This window comes from Macaca thibetana, chromosome 3 (assembly GCF_024542745.1).
Source record: "Macaca thibetana thibetana isolate TM-01 chromosome 3, ASM2454274v1, whole genome shotgun sequence".
NCBI lineage: Eukaryota > Metazoa > Chordata > Mammalia > Primates > Cercopithecidae > Macaca > Macaca thibetana.
The window spans coordinates 85292003-85310663 of NC_065580.1; the positions used below are offsets into that span (position 1 = coordinate 85292003).

At 34.6% G+C, this 18661-nt stretch overlaps 1 protein-coding gene across 16 annotated transcripts in view; it reads right to left on the bottom strand.

The window, feature by feature from the left end:
- The window catches only part of DGKB (diacylglycerol kinase beta), a 778174-nt gene that overhangs the window by 566086 nt on the left and 193427 nt on the right, over window positions 1–18661 (bottom strand). For 15 of the 16 annotated variants that reach the window (XM_050783046.1, XM_050783043.1, XM_050783039.1 and 12 more), the window contains one exon: window positions 9806–9949. In XM_050783046.1, coding sequence (XP_050639003.1) covers window positions 9806–9941 — 136 coding nt within the window. In that variant the 5' untranslated portion in view covers window positions 9942–9949. Of the gene's footprint in view, window positions 1–9805; window positions 9950–16301; window positions 16923–18661 lie in introns of those variants that run through there. The other variant, XM_050783047.1, reaches the window with a different exon arrangement.

Genomic DNA, 18661 nt, shown 5'->3' on the forward strand with positions numbered 1-18661 from the left:
GGGCGCCTGTAGTTCCAGCGGTTTGGGAGGCTGAGGCAGGAGAATGGCGTGAACCCGGGAGACGGAGATTGCAGTGAGCCGACATCGTACCACTGCACTCCAGCCTGGGTGACAGAGCGAGACTCTGTCTCAAAAAATAAAATAAAATAAAATAAAATAAAATAAAATAAAATAAAATAAAATAAATAAATAAATAAATAAATAGATAAAATGCAGAAGGAAACAGCAACATACAACATTATGCATACCGAGCATTTCAAGAGATTGTAGTGCAGCAGCAAATAGTAAAAAATATCTTTGTAAGTGGTAAGAATTGACCGACTACTCAGAGGAAGGATTAACTAACAGGAATAAGCAAATACCTAGAAAAGCCTAAATATATTTTAGATTGAGGGACATTTATGACTCTGTTAACCCTTACTGTAGTAAATGACTGCAAAATGACCATTTCACGTTGCTCAAATTTGTGGAAACCCTGTTCCTATTTGTTGACCTTACTGGAACATGAACTCAAAGAAACACATGGGAACGATGTATAGATATTGAGCATTCATTAATGACAGTGTGAAACTTCTTCCTATTTTCTGGAAATCACACTTTATGAGGACCATTAGAAAATGAAAACTCTGGATACCTTTTCTTTACTAGCCTGACTTGAAGCTAGACTGTGCACATGACCCAGCCTCCACCACACAGAAGCACAGTCCTAGGTTTTCAATCAGATGCTAGTGATCTAAGCAAAGAAGCCTGTACAGAATCCATTCTGGTGATGGGAGGGGCAGTGGTTTCAGAGAGAATATCCAGGGTTCTGGATGAGTCGGGTGTTTGGAAGAAACCATCCCAGCCCCATTTTATACTTAATTTGGTCATCGTTCCTGAAGGGGCAGCCTCTAGAATTTGTTCTGTACCTCTCCCAATGATTCTGTGTGCTCCTAAATATTGCTTAAAAATAATAACATGCTTTATTAAAAACAACCAGTTAAAACAAACCTGATTCTATGTCTTTCCCAAAGGTAGTGTGTACCTAACATTGGTTTTAAGAAGGAATTTACTATTGAAATATTACACTTACAGATAAATGTATTATTTAATATATTATTAAAGTGTACACACCAATGTAACTATTACCTCTAAATCAAGAAATCAAATTCTTACTAACAAATCAGAACTCCTTTCATCCTCCTCCATCATTATTTCTTCTTCTCTCTCCAAAGACACCCATTATCTTGACTTCTACATCCCTTCTTTTGAATTGAATTGAATATGACATTTAGAAAACATTTGCCAATCTTTTCTTTCTCCTATTACAAAACAAAACAAAACAAAAAACTAACCAAAATAACACTGCTGGATTTCTAATGTGATTGTACTGAATCTATCGATCTATTTGGGGGAGAATCTTTAAAATGCTGAGTCTTGAAATCTGCAACCGTGTTATAGTCCTCTTTAATTAGAGCTTTAATTTCTCTCAATAATGTTTCATACTGTTCTGTATAGATACCTTTCAAATAGTTTTTAAAGATGTATTCCCAGGTATATACTAATTTTGATTTGATAAATGATAAAATTTCTTAAATTTTATTTACTTATTATTAGTTGGTGTCATACAGAAATACAAGTGATTTTTATTTCTACCTTGTAGGCACAGATCTTGCTAAACACACTTATTAATTCAAGTATTTGATCTATCTGTAGATTACTGGGTAGTCTATAACAAACAATGAATTTTAATTTCTTCTTTCCCATCCTCTTAAACTCCATGTATTTTTCTTGCCTTATTGCCATGGGCAATGATCTCCGACACAAATTTGAATTATACTTAGAGTAGTGGCCATTCTTGTCTTGTTCCCAATATCAATGAGAGAAACTTCAATATTTCACTTTTAAAGTTTGATGGGAGTTTCCTACATATACACATTATTAGATTAATTGAGTTCTTTACTTTCTGTTACTTAAGAATTTTTGCTATTACAGTTGTTTTGTTTTCAACCATGAATAGAATACATATGGAATGTGATAAAATGCTTTCATGATTTTCTTCTTTATTCTCTTAATGTGGCAAAATACATTGTTTCACTTCCTAATGTTAGGCCAAACTTAAATGCCTGTAATAATCCCAACTTGAACCTGGACATGTTATTCTAGTCACTTTACATATATAACTGTACTTGATTACTAATATCTGGCTTCCATTCTGCTCGTTATCTGGAAAAATATATGAGTGACTTGTACTTTAATTTCTTAAATTCAATGGAAAAAGCCATGCTTCTTTCTCCTGAAAATTTGCCCTAAAAATCCAAGTTGCCTTGATACTTCCCTGAAACTTTTAAACAGGTTTTAAAACTATACATTTGTTCCAGTTTTCCAGTTGATTCCAGTAGGAAAGTTGATCCAAAAATCCCTACTTCATTAGTGCCTGAAGAATCTAATATTTTAAATCATTTATTCCTAAACACATTAACAAGAGTTAATGCTCTCTATAAATTCTGTCTAATTCATCAAGGAAGAAAGTTTGAAGAGTTTTAAGCTCTAGTTAATATAATAACAATAATAAAAATATCATACATATATTAAGTACCAAGTACTGTGTATTCTAAATATTACCAAGTCAAGGTCAAGGATAAAACTTTTCTTTCATCCAGGAGAAGAAAGAGAAATTCTAAGACTTTAATTTTCAGTGATAAGTCTACTTTTCTAATTTAAAATTATAGCTAGGTAATGCAAAACACGAAGTATTGAACACACATATTTACTTTGGTTTTCTATTGAATTACCACTATAGTGACAGTAAGAGATAAAATCGGAATAAATCTATAAGCAGAAAGAAAATATGAGAGCAGAAAACACTAACACAATTTTCAGGAGCTGGAGAAAATATGTACACATATATGTTGACTTAGGCTTCTTAGAAATATAAATTAAGCTGGTAGAGGTGACGAAGCATAGATTTGCTTAGAAAGGTGGTGAGTTGGAAAGTTACCAGATAATCTTCACAGGATTATCTGGGGTGTATGTAAGCTCTCTCCCCCAACAGAAGACTAGATCTTTGAGTTCTGCAAAAGTGAAAATGAAAGGAATTCTGGGCTAAAGGTACTCAGGAATTCTGAGTGTAAGGACGCAATACCAAAACAAGGTAATTACGTGAAAGCGAATATACCAAATATTGAGAGAATAAGTCCCTTTCCTTATCCCCAGTAAGTCAATACCATCGGTATGGGTACTCATCTATACAAGTACTACCATCAGAAAAGTTCTTTCAACACAAGTAGTTTGGAAGAAACCAACAAAGCAGGGAGGAGGGGAAACCTTATAACTAAAAGGAAAGTTTCAGTCCATGAAATACAAATAGGGACATACAAGGATCAAGCTGAGAATAAAATGGATTCTCTGTGAAGTTAAATGTAAGAAAAATTGGGAAAAATCTCATCCCCAGGTAAAAAAGATGTCCCAGATATGGAGTGAAAAACATAAGAAGAAAGAAAAGAAGGTGGAAAATAGAAAAAAAAAAAAGAAAAAAAGAAAAAATAATAATTCAGAGTTCTGTCTTGGATGTTCAGCATCCAAATAATATTGGTTCAAGAAAGAGAACAACTAAAATAAAGGGTGAAAGTGATTATCAATTAAAATATTCAAGAGCAAATGAAGAGCACAAGTTTATGAACATAAATTTATGGTGGAGAATTTGGGAATTGATTAGTTATAGAAATAGAGAAAATGAGGTGGGTGGATCATTTGAGGTCAGGAGTTTGAGACCAGCCTGACCAACATGGTGAAACCCCATCTCTACTAAAATACAAAAATTAGCCAGGCATAGTGCCACGTGCCTGTAATCTCATCTACTAGGGAGGCTGAGGCAGGAGAATCACTGGAACCCAGGAGGCGGAGGTTGCAGTGAGCCAAGATTGTGTCACTGAACTCTAGCCTGGGAAACAGAGTGAAACTATGTCTCTAAATAAATAAATAAATAAATAAGAAAAATAATTAATTAAGTTAGAAAAAAGTCAATTATTAACTCCATGGAAAATAAAATTTGTTTGGCCTGGTGAGCCTATAAATTCTTTCCCTTTTAAAACGATATTTAAAAATAATATTGACATGATTAATACTGAATTTTCAAATTATATAGTAAGACTATTTCTTAGTATTTAAAAGTAAAGTCAGGCCCGAAGGTCAAGGGAATCACTGAACAAAAGGATCTTATTTTAAAAAACAAAATAAATATGTAGATATTTGGCTGCAAAAACTTAAAAAGCCCAATGTTAAAATTATTCTGACAACATGACAGCTTCCAAATATGGGTACCTGCTTCAATGTTATAAACTAGTGTAACCCACATTTTTCCTATTTTTATGCTCATGTAATTTCACTTTATATAGAAACAATTATATGCCCACACATGTATTTAGTTAAAAGATCAGAGCAAAGGTATATTATGCAAGATAAATTTTTATATCCCAATTTTTTTCTCTTCCAAAAGATTTGCAAGTTTCTATCTGTTTTCATAATGAATATATCCTACTATACATACTCTGGTGTTTTGCACTTGCCATTATATGTTGTTGATATGATCATTATATGATATGATATGATATATGTTATTAATATAAAATGTAAAATATATTTATAAAAGGCATTTAAGCTGGAATTTCTTTAATTCACTTTTTTCCACTCTTGTATATTTCAATACTGATTTAATAAACTTTAAAAGCAGAGGTGAAAACTACCAGCTGCTTAGGTGTGTTTCACATCCAGTATAATGGAGAGATAGTTTCTCCTTTTATTCACAAGAGAAACAACGATAAAAACAACAAAAGACAGCTTTTCAAAATAAAAAGAGCCCTATAAAGTAGCTCAGAAATTATGGGGTTTAGTCATAACTAGATAAACTGGTAGTGTAATTAATAACCACCCTCTATTTTTTTTTTTTTCATTGACAAACTATAGGAAAGTTGACTAGGTGATCTTTAAGCTCTCTTCACTATTAAATTTCATTGTTTCTAAGGTTAACACTGCACGGGGAAGTAACTTTTAACATGTAGGTGACTGTTCAGTCTCTGTATGTCAGTTATCTACTTTCTGAATATTTCCCTATTGATTTTCTCTTTAGTGATACATTTTAAGGAAATGTAAGATAATATTCAAAATTCTTGTTGAATCATTAGTAACTTGATAAGCACAAATTCAAATGTGAATATCATGTATTTTAAAGTCAAAAATATAAAGCTAGTATTATTCGATATCTTAAATAGTTGATGTTATTTTTATATTTTCAGGCACTCATTGACTTTATTTTTATCCATTGACTTTAATACACTTCCATTTAACTATCATTTATTGAGCATCTACCTGTTGAAACACACAGACACACACACACACACAGATGTAGGTGCAAGGGTACAAAAGAGAGCAAAATAAATCCAATTAGGAGATGGCAAGAGATTCATGATGCAGGGTAAGCCTCAAATGTGGACTAGACTCTATCAAATATACACTGTGGGGAGGCAGGGGGGTGAAACCCAGCAATTGCACATTGTAATCAAAGGGATGAAAGTGGAAAAGTTCAGGGTTTGTCTGCTGATAGAAAAATTGACCCATGTGACTAGGACATGGTTTGTGCATATGTGTGTAGGTCACAGTCAAAGCAAGCCTGGCAGAGTGTGGAGTCAGATCAGTGTATGCATGCCCAGTTAAGGGTTTCAATTTTATGCATTATGAAATCAGGAATTGTCAAAGGGACTTTTTCACTCTGAATCAGAAGAGAAACAGAAAAAAAAGTATATTAGTTGATAAGGTTTTAAGTAACATAAAAGGAATTTGCAAGAACATACACTTAATGAGTAAGATGATGATTAAATAGGTAGCTGTTTGGAAAAAGAAATCATTATCTGGATTAACTTTTAACTAGAAAACTAGACGAGAGAAACACCGAGCACTGGACTGAGCACTGAAGGCCAGCTGAGGTTTTGAGTAGAACTACAACCCAAAGAATTATATTTTTATTTCACCAAGTCTCTGCCACTCAGTATAGTACAGGAGCAAATAAGTTGAATATCTGAAATTAAGTGTGAAAAACTAATTGACATCAAGGATTATGAGATCAGTTCAAATTTGAAAGGATGGACAACCAAAAGTCAGCAGGCAAATTCAAGAGAGAGTAAAGTGGGCAAGGGTAAAACAGTTTTAATTTACTTTTATTTCGCCTAACATGCATTTATGTGAAGTAATAAATGTGAAGGGACACATGTGAAAAAATATGTTTATCTAATACTCATAGTTATCCTATGGGATAGAGACTATTTAATCATCCCAATTTTACAGTTGAGAAAATTGAGTCTGAGGAAGTTTTAAAAATGTACTCAGATCACTGAGACAGTTAATTCTCAACCTAGGGTTTGCATTCAATCATTATAAATGACGAGTCAAGGTTCTTAATTACTGTACTATGCAATAATTAAATTAAAAGTAGGAGAGTGAGAAGCTAAGTGAACACAGGCTGCGATCAAAGTAAAATTGACAGTTTAGTTTTAGAATAATAGCAGTTCTCGGCAGTTACAAGGCTTGGAGTATTGTAATAGAAGTGAAGGGCTGAAATAAAATGGAGGCAAAGCCACAGGATTTGAGGGTAAAAGAGAGGTTGATGTCTCTCCATAAAGTGTGAAGGAGCACTTGAAGTTAGAGGGGCAAATCAGCCCTGAGACCCCGTCCTTGTTCATTCACAGGGGCGGTTGGTACTTGGTACCAACAAGGGGAGATAAAAATGGAATTCCCCACAACCCCAACACACACAGGCACACATGCACGTATGCATGCATGCAAAAGCACACATCCAAGGGTAACAAACACCTTCTACCTGATAGAGCCTTGGGACGGGGAAGGTCCTCAGAGAGAAGTAGGATTGCGTAAAGGAAATGAAGACATGACTTACGTGGTAAGTACTCAATATGATTGCTAGGTACTGGGAAACTGTGACTTCAAGCAAAACAATGTACAGAGGGTTCTCGAATAACATCCTTTCCTTCCATGATATTTTGTTATAACATTGATGAGCAAAAAAAATGGTTTTGTTATATACATGTTTCCACTTCAAGTCACAGCTTCCAAAAACCTATTGAGGATGTTAAGTGAGGACTTCTTGTAATCAGTAAAACATTTGGGAACTTTTGTTTGCTGTTTTTTAATGGAATAAGCTTTATAATAAACATTTTGTAAATGCCTGGCAGAAAAGACAGGCAATGGAAAGTGGTGGCAGGCACTGAATAGATTTTTAAAATATTATTTGGGGAAACAAAGTACTACTTATATAAACATTGACAGCCGTGTAATTCTTTTATCTAATAACCCAGGTAAAAGTACCTAACAAATACTGTCACTATTCATCAACTCCAAGAAAAACAACTGTTATTTCAGGTGAATTCTTTGTGTATGTGTGTTTTCATTGGACAGAAGGAATTGCATAAGCCAGTGCTTCTCAAAATGTGGTCCCTGGAACATTAGCATCAGCATCACCTGGAAACTTTTAGAAATGCACATTTTCAGATCCCACCCCAGGTCAGATGAATCAGATATACCAGTCCTGCAGGTGATTCTGATGTGTGATAAAGTTTGAGAACCTCTAACCTAAATCAACATGTGTGTATTTCTTTCTGCTTAGCTACCTGGAAATAAGATCCAATTCAACACTGACCTAAAAGTTAATTTTAGGTGCTTGTTCACGTGTGTTTCTGTGTTAATTATAATTGCTTTTTCTCATTTTCACTCTTTTGGTCTATACTGTACTTAATAAGTTGTAACCCTTTTGGAGTAAGTATGTATTAAACTAACCATCAATACAAATGTTTGGAGTCTTACTGAGAATTCGTTTTTAATAATCTGTAACTGTAAAAGAATACATGTTAGTAATTTTTACGTATGCAATTTAGAAGAGTAAAAATATATGGTAAATTGTTAAGAAAGTGGATGAGGAAGATGGATTGTTATTTAATTGACATAGGAAAGGGCCAGGCATTGGCATTAAAAAAGAAAAAGAAAACCAAACTTCGGATGATTCTGATGTATAGTCGTGGTAAGAATCACCAAATTAGAGGATATGAGAAAACAGACCTACAGCATCATGTATTTTGAATAGTTTGGTGAAAATGATAATGATAATTCTGGGCCACAGCAACACTGACTATAAGAATGGTCTGAAGAAATGGTTTTAAAGAAAGGAAAATGTAATGCATCTAGTGTAAGCTTGAAAAAAAGCTGGGAAACTCAAAGAAAAAAACAGAGAGAAGGGGGTTGAGAACACTAAAGAAAAGTAAATGGCAGGTCAGTTGGACGAGATTCATCATGTCTTTTTGAAAAGTGCGGTGAGTTAACATTCTATCTGCAACTGTGGACAAAATCTATGTGGGTTCAAGGATGCACACTGAAAACTCAAAAGCATTCTTCTCAGAAATTCCACCTTAAAAGCAATATACATCCAGCTGACCCAGAAATAGTTAAACTGCAAGACCAAATACCATCTTGGGGAGGATGGATGGTGCCTTTATTCATTTTCAGATGTGGAAAAAATGTTTGTCTTTATATGTTTATAATCATCCCAAACGTGCTCCCGATAGCACCTGAGCAAACTTTCTCTCTGGCTGTCACTTCAATAGAAATTCACTGAACATTAATATTTACTTTGGAATGAGACAGATTTCTGTAACTTCTTAGGAATACAAAATAAATCTTGAAATGCAAATATTCAACATTTATGAATAATAAATATATATTTAAAGAATGATATTCATATGGTTTATTCATAACCTAAGCAGGTGTGACTCTTAAATAATCACATTACAGTAAATCTTTTATTGGAAGGAGAAATATTATCAAAAAGTTACTATTAAATTTAACTAAAAATGCCTCCCAATAATCATTCTGAGACAGTATGATTATTTATATTTGCTTTAGAAGTATTAAAGTTTAGATCTATTATCTTCACTATCATTCTAGTAGCAAGCATTCTTCATTAAATTTACCATATCCTATATAATCAAATTTATCAGATTATTGAGTAAGCTGCCAGGACTATATTTACAAAGAGCCTCAGAGATAGAACAGATGATCAAATGAGCAGGTTTAGAGTAAATGCTTGAAAAATATTTTCTTATATTGCAATGAGCATAGTTAGCCACCAGAGAGAGCTCAGTCACTATATTTTATTAAAGACAGTACTTTACTTTCCCTCAACTGAATAGAAATTCTCTATCCGCCATATCCTAAAAGAAACAAAGCTATTGCTTAATGATTTATAATATCCAGTATCGAATACTATAAATGACACTTTCAGGTTTAGCATTTGAGAAATAATGTGTCTCTGCCAACAAGAGTGTTAGTGCTGAAGCTTGCAAGGGAGATTTCCACTGGGGAAAAGGTGCAGGTTGCATACTTATAGGTAAGTTTCTTACTCACTAATGGGAAGGTTTCTTCACACACTAGAAATAAATGCTTTATGAAAACAACTCAAAGGCTACTTTCTAATAACATCTTGTTAACTCCAAAGAACTGAGGAACAGTTTTTTAGTGTCATATGACAAACATAATCAAGAAGTAATCAGTAATAAATGGAACTTGATAAATAAGAACCTGAAATTAATAGATCTTAATATCTTTTAATTGTCTGATTCTCAGCAGGAGGAAATTTTTACTATTAAGCAGGGTCACTTTATTTCACAAAAAGTATAGAACTGTACTAATACAATTTTAAGTTAATCAATATTCAGTCCTTTCTCCTGCCCCCAACCGTGATAAGTAAACAAAATGAAGAAACACATACACTCAAGCTTATCCTCAGGTCTTCCTCTTTCAAGCAGAGACAGGTAACAGACAATGTCCTTCAGGTGGATTACTTCTGGGGAACTTGAATTTGCAGGAGAAGTAGTCCGGGGAGGGGTGATGGCACCTTTATTCATTCTCAGACCTGGAAAAAAAAATTGTCTTTATATTTTGTTAATTATTTACAGTGATCTCAAACAGAAAACAAATTAAGAAAATAGAGAGAGAACACACAGGCTACATAGAAAATTGTATTTTTAAGGCATAGAATAACCAAATTCTCTGGAAATATCAGTATAGCAGCTAGACACAGCCTACGACTGTTGTAGATGAAGGAGAGTTCTTTGGGATCCACAGACATGGCACTGCTCTATTACCCACTGGATGGTATTCGGGTCAGAATAATATTACCCTAGGTGAGTTGGTGCACATGTGAATGCTTGAAGACCCACTTCCCTATCCCACCTTTCTCTGCTTTAGGTAGTGACAGCTATAAATCTGTTGGAAAGATACTTAAAATGGACTTTTCACAAAATACTAAAGAAAAAAATGTGAGTCTTTCACAATATAATTTCTCTATTGATAATAAGCAATCATCCATTCATAAAGTCATGTATTTGTTTCAAATATTTGCCAGTACCATGAAGAAGACATCCTTTTTCACCATCAAAGGATTTGCCCATGAGTAAGAATAAAGAGAACATAAGCAAAACTCTGGATAAACATGATGGATATTAGAGAGGTAAAAACATATTAGGGGTTTGGTTTTTAAATGGTTCTCACTTTATTTCTGAAACCTATTATCTGTGTCGGTACTATGACAAGGATATAGGTTGCTTATTACCTGTCTGGTGATAATCTAACTGAAATATGTTCACAATAACTTGGTAGTTCTATCTTACCCAGAAGCCACTGAAATCAGATTGTGTGTATCTGACAAGGCCTGAAGACAAACCCCAATTATCCTTTGAGGGATATATGACATTTTTAGAGGTATTTGGGAGAAATAACTAATGGGTTGAATGACTACTAGATTCCTAACCAATCAGAAGCTACTGTAAGGAATAATTGGAACAAAATACAGTTCTAGAACTGTGTTCTTAGCACAGATCTACCTGACTGCGTATCTCTCGCTCTAGTCTAGTTTTTCAATTTGTAACTTTCCATGAATACCCATCATCTCGTCAAGACATCTGAAGATTCCCAGGCATATAATTCAATGTGTTGTGAAATGTCCCAAGTTAGTTTTATCATTGGTGATGTTGTCACTAATAAAGGGAACTATTTATTGAGTGCCTAATATATGACTGAAATCATGGTAGGAGCTTTAACACATATTATCGCATATTATTCTTACATGAACCCTGTGAGGTAGAGTGCATTTTCTCCATTTTTACAGATTAGGGACAGTCTTACAGATTTCAATTTCCCAGAGTTTCATAACCAGCAAGACAAGCTCATCTTCTTGTTTCTACACTGGTAGCTTACAAACCATTTTTGTTTAAGGTCAATCATAAAAATGTAAGAAAAATAATTTACATCTTAACACAGTGCACATGCATGCGCGCACACACACACACACATTAGTGGGATTCATAATTGCTCAAATATTTTCTTTTCTATATTAACCTACTCCTATTCTATTCTATTCTTAAAATTTTCCTCAAAGACCATCTAAACTGAACTTACTAGCCACCAATGGATCAAAAATCACAGTTTGAAAAAAACACCGCTTTTTGTCTTTCATCCTTTCTTTTTCTGAGACAGAGTCTCGCTCTGTCACCCAGGGACTGGAGTGCAATGGTGTGATCTTCGCTCACTGCAACCTCTGCCTCCTGGGTTCAAGTGATTCTCCTGCCTCAGCCTCCTGAGTAGCTGGGACTACTGGTGCATGCCACCACGTCTGGTTAATTTTTTTTTTTTTTTTTTTTTGTATTTTTAGTAGAGATGAGGTTTCACCATGTTGGTCAGGCTGGTCTCGAACTCCTGACCTCATGATCTACCCACCTCAGCCTCCCAAAGTGCTGAGATTACAGGTGTGAGCCACCATGCCTTGCCCCTGTCTTTTTTAAATGAAGTCTTACTTATTTTAAATGTGGCATTATGTTTTACATTAATTCTACTCCTGTTTATAAAGTTATCAACAGAGACATGTATTGTAAATGGACTTTCCTTTTTAATAGAAGTATCAATGTATATCTAATACAAACTAATAGTTATTTATGAACCAAGGAAGGCAGAAAATTGAAGACAATCCTGAGCTTTAAAAAAAAAAAAAAATGACCCGAATAATTGAAACTAGTCAACTAAAGCTCAGACAGCTGCAGGAATAAGCAGTTCCAACTTATGATAAAAAACATTTGGTGCTGACCCTTGACATGACCATAACTTTCAGACTTGGAGAACACAGCTCTTGAATTATGGTCGGATAAGCTGTGACCTAACTCATCTTGCTGATGAGCTAATCCTCTTTTCCAACGTTTCCCCCTGTGGTACTGAAATGATTTAATCAGCTTGATTTAACTCTTTTATAGAAAAATTCAGAACAAAACAAAAAAGAAATAAAAGAACATGCTCTGACATTTATTTGAAAGAAAGTCAAATATATTATAGATCTTCACTTTATTTAGAACACGGCATGATCATTTATACTTACACAACTAAGGTACACAGTGTTTAATTATCAGCTTTCAGCATATTGAACACAAACAATTGAGAATGTAAGGATCACATAATTTTGTCTTTTCTGTATGTAATGTATAAATTGAGCATGAAAGTACACATATAATTTGTATTTAGCACCATGTTTTTGAAGGAATATGCTACTGAACTAAATTATTTTTGTTTGAAAAAATAAGTAATATTTTCCATTTCCTTTTCATGAAATATTGCTAACTGAACATTTAAAGCTGTATCATGTATTTATTACATGAAATATGGATAACTGAATGTTTAAAGCTGTATCATGTATTTTCTTTCCATGAAATATTAACTGAATATTAAAGCTATATCACATATTTGTGTCATAGTTTTACATTTAAATAGCTTAAAGTTTATGTAAAAGAAATATGGGCATATATTCAATCTATACATTGAAGAACTAATCAACTCTTCCTGAAGTCCAATAACAGCCAAATATGAGGGGTAAAATATGTTCTTTTGCCATGATTTATAGAGTGCACTGAAGAAGAAGATAAAATGTTAAAGATCTTTTTTTATTACCCAATAAAAAGAAAATTGTAGAACAGGACTTAATTTTTTTTTTTTTTTTTTTTTTTTTTTTTTTTTTTTTTTTGAGACGGAGTCTCGCTGTGTCACCCAGGCTGGAGTGCAGTGGCCGGATCTCAGCTCACTGCAAGCTCCGCCTCCCGGGTTTACGCCATTCTCCTGCCTCAGCCTCCCGAGTAGCTGGGACTACAGGCGCCTGCCACCTCGCCTGGCTAAGTTTTTTTGTATTTTTAGTAGAGACGGGGTTTCACTGTGTTAGTCAGGATGGTCTCGATCTCCTGACCTCGTGATCCGCCCGTCTCGGCCTCCCAAAGTGCTGGGATTACAGGCTTGAGCCACCGCGCCCGGTCAGGACTTAATTTTTTAAAGACTATTCTTTTTTTAAAAGTTTGAGGCTCACAACAAAATTGAGACCGTACAGAGATTGAACACTGCTTTACATCTTTCCTTCATTTTCTTTACTAAAGCCTTGCTTACATCAAATATCTCTCTATGTTTCACATTAATTCTACTTCTGTTTATAAAGTTATTACCCACTACACATGCATATTCTTCCCCACTACCAACATTCCCCACCAAAGTAGTACATTAGTTACAATTGGTTAAACTACATTGACATCTCATTACTATCCAATCTCTATAATATACATTAGGGTTCTCTTTTTGTTGTACATTCTATGAGTTTGGACAGGTGTATAATGATGTGTCCACCATTATAGTATCTTTCAGAGAAGTTTCACTGCCCTAAAATATTTTTACTCTGTTTATTTATCTCTGCCCTCCCACCCACCTCTGAACCTTTTATTTTCTCCCTAATTTTGCTTTTCCCATAGTGTCATAGAGTTGAAATCATACAGACTGGCTATTTAGACTGGCTTTTTTCTGTTATTAATATGCATTTACATTTCCTCCATGTCTTGTTATGGCCGGATAGCTCATTTCTTTTTATCATTGAGTAACATTGCATTGTTGGGATGTACTACAGTTTATTCATTCATCAACTTGATTAAATTTTGAGGTGTTTAATTAATAAAAAAGCTCAGCCGGGTACTGTGACTCATGCCTGTAATCCCAGCACTTTGGGAGGCCGAGGCGGGCAGATCACAAGGTCAAGAGATCGAGTACCTCCTGGCCAACATGATGAAACCCCATCTCTACTAGAAATACAAAAATTAACTGGGCGTGATGGTGCATGCTTGTAGTCCCAGCTACTTCAGAGGCTGAGGCAGGAGAATCGCTTGAACCCAGGAGGCGGAGGTTGCAGTGAGCTAAGATTGTGCCACTGCACCCCAGCCTGGGTGGCAGAGCAAGACTGTCTCAAAATAATAATAATAATAAAAGTAAAAACAAAATTTAAAAAGCTCACAGGTTTATTCCTGCTCCCACCACCTCCCCAAGATCAGCCCACTTTCTCTTATGTTTCTTTATATTATGTTATCATTTATTTTTCTGAAAGCAGGCCCCATCCTCAATCTAACTCCATAGGGATTATTTTTACACCCTACTGTACTTTTATTTTTATTTTTATTTTTTTGCCCTTTCCCTAAATCTGGCTGAAACTCACTACTTATGTTCCTCGAATGCAGTTCACTACCCTGAAGAAAAGTCCTTTTTCCTTTTAAGAAGTTTGCACTAATCTGATGATTATTCAGAAGCTTAGGAGACAACATGTATGGCAACCAAGAAGTTGCAAGCCAGGCTTCTTTACTACAGCTGAGATGGTAAAATGACAACATGAAATAGTAAGTGGGATCCTCCATAACAGCAATAGCCTCTGGTGAGGAAGCTCAAAATTCTATCTTTAATTAACAAAGGTCAATTTTACTCACCCAGTCATCAGCGAAATTCTCTCTTTATAACTAAAACGAAACATATAGCTGGGCAAAACAAAAGGGTGGGTTTGTTTGTTTGTTTGTTGGCCTCAAGTGAACAGAACTAAATATTGCTTCAGAGCTTCAGAGTAAATATTGCAATTGACACTTAAAGTAGTATAATCTGCAGATTCTTCTACTTGCCCTAGGCTATACTATTTTAAATATTTCATCACCAAAGTGAAGTAAGTGTGTGTGTGTGTGTGTGTATATATATAAAATAAAATACATATATATGTGTATGTGTATATATTATAATATACAACAAAGTACAAAGTGAAAAATAACCATTGTAACTGGAGCATATTAGTCTTATTAGGAATAATTATCTTGTACTTAGCATTTATTTCTGTTAAAATAATTTCATTATATATACACATACATACATATGCATATACACATTCTTTTCTTCAAAGCTTTAGTTACAAAAAGTAGTTAGCATTAGTTAAATTGAATGTTGCCTACTGTTATCATATTTCTAAACACATGATTTTCATTATCCTCCAATCTAGACACTTCACTTCTTTAAACAATAACCTCAAAAGTTGTGTTTAATAGATAATTTTAATTCCAGCCTCAGGTTCAATTCTTAGCAGATAAGTTTTGAGTACCTGTTCAGTTAGTGCCTCTGATCCAATTTGTTTTATTTTCAAACATTTGCAGTTCAGATAATGAAAACAGTGACATTTTCTCTATTTCTTAATGAAATAGTCAAAAACAATAACATGAATTACATTTCTAAATTTATAAGGCAATAAAACACTCGTAATTTAGCTTTTTCTTTTAAAATATTGGTTCAATTTACAGAAATGTATCAGATTTATTTATCACATAATATAATTACATTTCCAACATCCTTACTATTGGTCATAATGAGTAGCATAGATAATCAGAATAAAAATAGTTGATATTAGTATTATCATACATTTCATGATTTTTACACTTAATCTTTCAACTATGCTTGTTGTAGTATATTATAATTATCTTTCGTTCTTTGTTTATCCAAACTGACAGCAAAATGAGGTAGATGGCATTTTCAGTGAATAAGAAATGTAATAGAGATAGTGATTCCTTATAAAGAGAAGACAGACTGTGAGCTAGAGTCCCCGATATGAAACTGGGATCAGACGAACCTCTCTGAGAACACACTCTGGTTTTCATCTGTTTGGACATTGGCAAAAACCTCAAACAAGCAATTACAGGGAGAAGGACTTAAAGTGCAGATCTTTGGGGATAATGTTTGAAAAGCAGAGTAATCTCTGTAAAGGAACAATATTAATAACAGCTCTGGTTGTATACAAAAAATATTTTGGTACAGTGGTCTTATTTGACCCTACAATTCTGTTTTAAAGATGAGAAAGTGGAAATTCAGTAAGTAAACTGTTCGTGATCACATACCAGTCAGTCAATGGAGCAAAAAGGTGAGGACAAATCATCTAATTCCAAACTTTGGACTCTTTTTAAAAGCAGTAAAAATGAGATCTGTCTACACAAGTGCTGTCCAATAAAATTTTCTGCAGGCTGAGAGCAGTGGTTCACACCCATAATCCTAGAGTTTTGGGAGGCCAAGGCAAAAGATCACTTGAGTCCAGGAGTTCGAGCCGCAACCTGGGCAAAATAGAGAAACTTCATCTCTATAAAAAAAAATTAAAAATTACCCAGTAGGGTAGCATGCATTTGTAGTCCCAGCTACCTGGGGGGCTGAGCAAGAGGATCACTTGAACCCAGGAATTCAAGGTTACAGTAAGCTATGACCATACCACTGCAGTCTGGGCAACAAACAGAGCAAGATTTTGTCTCTTGAAAACAAACAAACAAAACAATCAAACAAACAAAAAAAAACCTTTCTGCACTCTTCAATACAATAAAATTAACTACCTATGACTATTTGACCAAAGTTATTAGTGAATTTAGATTTAAATAGCAATGGATAGCTAGTGGGTACCATATCAAGTTGTGTAGGCTATATACTGTATGCAGATAATACAGTTGTGTAGGCTATATACTGTATGCAGGTAAATAATTGAAAGCTATTTAAATTACTCTCAGTAATTTGAATATATATAAGTATGGGACAAAAATAATTTTTTTTTTTTTTTTTTTTTTTTATTTTTTAATTTATTTATTATTATTATACTTTAAGTTGTAGGGTACATGTGCATAACGTGCAGGTTTGTTACATATGTATACTTGTGCCATGTTGCTGTGCTGCACCCATCAACTCGTCATTTACATCAGGTATAACTCCCAATGCAATCCCTCCCCCCTCCCCCCTCCCCATGATAGGCCCCGGTGTGTGATGTTCCCCTTCCTGAGTCCGAGTGATCTCATTGTTCAGTTCCCACCTATGAGTGAGAACATGCGGTGTTTGGTTTTCTGTTCTTGTGATAGTTTGCTAAGAATGATGGATTCCAGCTGCATCCAAGTCCCTACAAAGGACTCAAACTCATCCTTTTTTATGGCTGCATAGTATTCCATGGTGTATATGTGCCACATTTTCTTAATCCAATCTGTCACTGATGGACATTTGGGTTGATTCCAAGTCTTTGCTATTGTGAATAGTGCTGCAATAAACATACGTGTGCATGTGTCTTTATAGCAGCATAATTTATAATCCTTTGGGTATATACCCAGTAATGGGATGGCTGGGTCATATGGTACATCTAGTTCTAGATCCTTGAGGAATCGCCATACTGTTTTCCATAATGGTTGAACTAGTTTACAATCCCACCAACAGTGTAAAAGTGTTCCTATTTCTCCACATCCTCTCCAGCACCTGTTGTTTCCTGACTTTTTAATGATTGCCATTCTAACTGGTGTGAGATGGTATCTCATTGTGGTTTTGATTTGCATTTCTCTGATGGCCAGTGATGATGAGCATTTTTTCATGTGTCTGTTGGCTGTATGAATGTCTTCTTTTGAGAAATGTCTGTTCATGTCCTTTGCCCACTTTTTGATGGGGTTGTTTGTTTTTTTCTTGTAAATTTGTTTGAGTTCTTTGTAGGTTCTGGATATTAGCCCTTTGTCAGATGAGTAGATTGCAAAAATTTTCTCCCATTCTGTAGGTTGCCTGTTCACTCTGATGGTAGTGTCTTTTGCTGTGCAGAAGCTCTTTAGTTTAATGAGATCCCATTTGTCAATTTTGGCTTTTGCTGCCGTTGCTTTTGGTGTTTTAGACATGAAATCTTTGCCCATGCCTATGTCCTGAATGGTACTACCTAGGTTTTCCTCTAGGATTTTTATGGTATCAGGTCTAACATTTAAGTCTCTAATCCATCTTGAATTAATTTTCGTATAAGGAGTAAGGAAAGGATCCAGTTTCAGCTTTCTACTTATGGCTAGCCAATTTTCCCAGCACCATTTATTAAATAGGGAATCCTTTCCCCATTTCTTGTTTCTCTCAGGTTGGGACAAAAATAATTAAACCACCACACATTGAAAGAGCCCATGATGCCAAATTTTCTATATTTATCACATGAAAATAAATTCCAATAATCTCCTTAAATTTCACTGTACAGATATTGTTCAGAATGTATAATATCTTTAAGAAAAATGATATGTCGATTTCTTTTTTTTGAGACAGGGTCTCACTCTGTGATGCCCAATCTGGAGTGCAGTGGCACGTTCACTACAACCTCCACTTCCAGGGTTCAAGAGATTCTCCCACCTCAGCCTGCAAGAAGCTGGCATTACAGGTGTGAGCCACCACACCCAGCTAATTTTTGTATTTCTTGGTAGAGACAGAGTTTCACCATGTT